Here is a 2519-nt window from a genome sequence, read left to right as displayed (position 1 = left end):
AAATTACTTTCATTTTAATTCAGTCCAAAAATATTTATTAAAAATAAAAATAAAAATATAATCTTCAAATTTTTTTTTTTTTTTTATAATATCGTTTTCAATTTACAATTTTTTTAAATGCTTATAATATGTAAATTCATTTAAAATAAAAAATTTCTAACTGCCGACCCAAGTTTTCAATATAATTTTATCATTATACATGTACATAATTGTTTGTGGAAGCCCAATAATATGGAGGCCCATTCGAGTTCGTTACCTCACCTGTTTTTCTCGAATTTTTTTTTTTGTCAACCGTTTTTCTCGATTAATCGCCGTTGATGGTTAATAGTTAATAGTTTTGAGTGGGATTAGTAACATTGGAAATTGGTATGAATTTCAGATTTACAAGTCCGGGTCTGGGTACTCCAACTTCATTTTCGGATCCTTCGTTTTGCGTAAGAGGCTTCGAGTTAACATGCTGGCTCTTGGCATTGGCTCACGATCAGAAGATCGGTGGAGATGACAGAATCGAGCTTGGATCTACAGGAATCAGGTTGGGAGGAGCTTCGGAGAGAAGCTCGCAAAATCGAAGGCGATCTCGACGTGAAGCTCTCCTCTTACGCTAAACTCGGCGCCAGATCCACTCAAGGCGGTTCGGTTACCTTCTTTCGTATCCCGCTTTTGATCATTCACTCATGCTCTTGTTACGCTGATTGTGATCTCCACTCTTTGAATGTGATATACGGATCGAATCGATCATATTAGTTCTCGATATAATGGATTGCTCTCAGTCTTGGTTCTGCTGAATCAATTCTTAGTGGCTGTGATGTAGAGCGGATATATATCTTCCTAATGTATTTGACTCTGTTTCGCGTTAGCTGAACGGCCTTGTTTGTAGTGTATCGAATCACATTATGTTCTAGCTGAAATGTGTGTGTGTTGGTCTCTCAGGGTATGTTGACGCCGGGTCTCCAAGATCATGGAAGTCCATGGAGATTGAGATCCAATCTTCGCTTGAGAAGCTGTTGGACATTAACGATTCCATGAGTAGATGTGCTGCATCTGCTGCATCCACAACCTCTGTTACTCAAAAGCTTGCAAGGCACAGAGATATACTTCATGAATACACCCAGGTTCTCCTCCTGCATCTTCTCTCATTTTCTAATTTTGTCAGTTATGTGCATATGCTGATACCTTTTGGCTATATTTGCAATGTTGATGCATAAAACATAGTGGCACGTGGGATACATGATGATACTGTTGTAACCCTTATGTTTTCGCATCATGCATCTGTGGTTAAGTACTAGAGAGTCCCATCTTTTGGTAAAAGGAGAATCCTCTTTTTTTTGCACTAGTGTGGCTTTTTCTTAGCGATGCTTATGCGTTTTTAGTAATATGAATTATATAGCGACCTATCTTGTCGCCTGTAATGTTTTTCCAATGTTAATTCATAGGAGTTTCGAAGGATAAAAGGAAATATAAACTCCATGAGAGAACATGCTGAGCTTTTGAGTTCTGTCAGGGATGACATAAGTGAATATAAGGTAAAGAATTGAGTCTTCTTAAGATAGGAAATACACATTCTTCTGTGGTCACCTTTTGATAGGAAGTTGGGATCTGTTTTCGCTTCTGCAGGCTTCTGGTAGTATGTCACCAGGTGTGCAAGTCTTAAGGGAGAGAGCTTCAATCCATGGAAGTATTTCTCATGTAAGATACTTTCTCTAATCTTAGTTTTATATTCTGTTCATAGCCCTTGTTATATTGTTAATTATCTAATGATGATTTGGCTGCAGATTGATGAAGTTATTGGTCAAGCTCAAGCAACAAGAGCAGTTCTTGGCTCTCAACGATCTCTGTTTTCAGATGTTCAAGGGAAAGTTAAAAATCTCGGAGACAAATTCCCAGTGATTCGTGGCTTACTTGGTATCTCTCTATTCAACCTCTATATGATATTCTCAACTTATCTCTCACTAAATTTAGCAATTTTGTATTCTCTATTTATAGGTTCAATTAGAAGAAGACGTTCTCGGGACACACTTATCCTCTCTGCTGTGATTGCTGCTTGTACGTTGTTTCTAATCATCTACTGGCTCTCGAAATAAACAGTATTGTTCATACACCTAGAGTATAAGAAGAGCTTATTAATTTTTTTCCAAGTCTTTTTTCTTCTTCTTGCTTTTGTATTTTGCTCGGTTTATGTGTTTGTAGGATATAATGTTACACTCTTAATCATAAAACAGCTTAAAGTTCGAGAAAACACATTTTAACAGGATCAATCCATGTGACAGCAGTCAGGTATTTGTTTATTTTTTACCACACTCAAAGTTCTTTAATGTCGTACAGACAGTGTGGTCCAATGCACACTGTAGCTCTGTTTTGTGTTAGATATTTCTTAGTCCCTATCCTTTTGTTTTGATCCTCTCCACCACAACACTAGTACGAAAAAAGTAAACCCAGCTCATAAATTGATCTTTCAGCTTACATTTACGTCCGCTCAGGTTATAAAATCTAAAGGGTGGGGACACACTTCACTGATGATG

At 37.2% G+C, this 2519-nt stretch overlaps 1 protein-coding gene across 1 annotated transcript; it reads left to right on the top strand.

Moving 5' to 3' along the window:
* Nucleotides 1-349: 349 nt before the first annotated feature.
* Nucleotides 350-2255, top strand: LOC106429599 (Golgi SNAP receptor complex member 1-2). Its single transcript, XM_013870348.3, has 6 exons — nucleotides 350-631; nucleotides 931-1112; nucleotides 1434-1523; nucleotides 1615-1686; nucleotides 1773-1902; nucleotides 1984-2255. Exons 1-6 carry the CDS (start codon nucleotides 499-501, stop codon nucleotides 2079-2081), a joined length of 705 nt encoding a protein of 234 aa, XP_013725802.1. The 5' UTR covers nucleotides 350-498; the 3' UTR covers nucleotides 2082-2255.
* Nucleotides 2256-2519: the final 264 nt, after the last annotated feature.

The sequence above is a fragment of the Brassica napus genome, chromosome C3, assembly GCF_020379485.1.
Source record: "Brassica napus cultivar Da-Ae chromosome C3, Da-Ae, whole genome shotgun sequence".
Taxonomy (NCBI): Eukaryota; Viridiplantae; Streptophyta; class Magnoliopsida; order Brassicales; family Brassicaceae; genus Brassica; species Brassica napus.
This window is presented reverse-complemented; position numbering and strand designations above follow the sequence as displayed.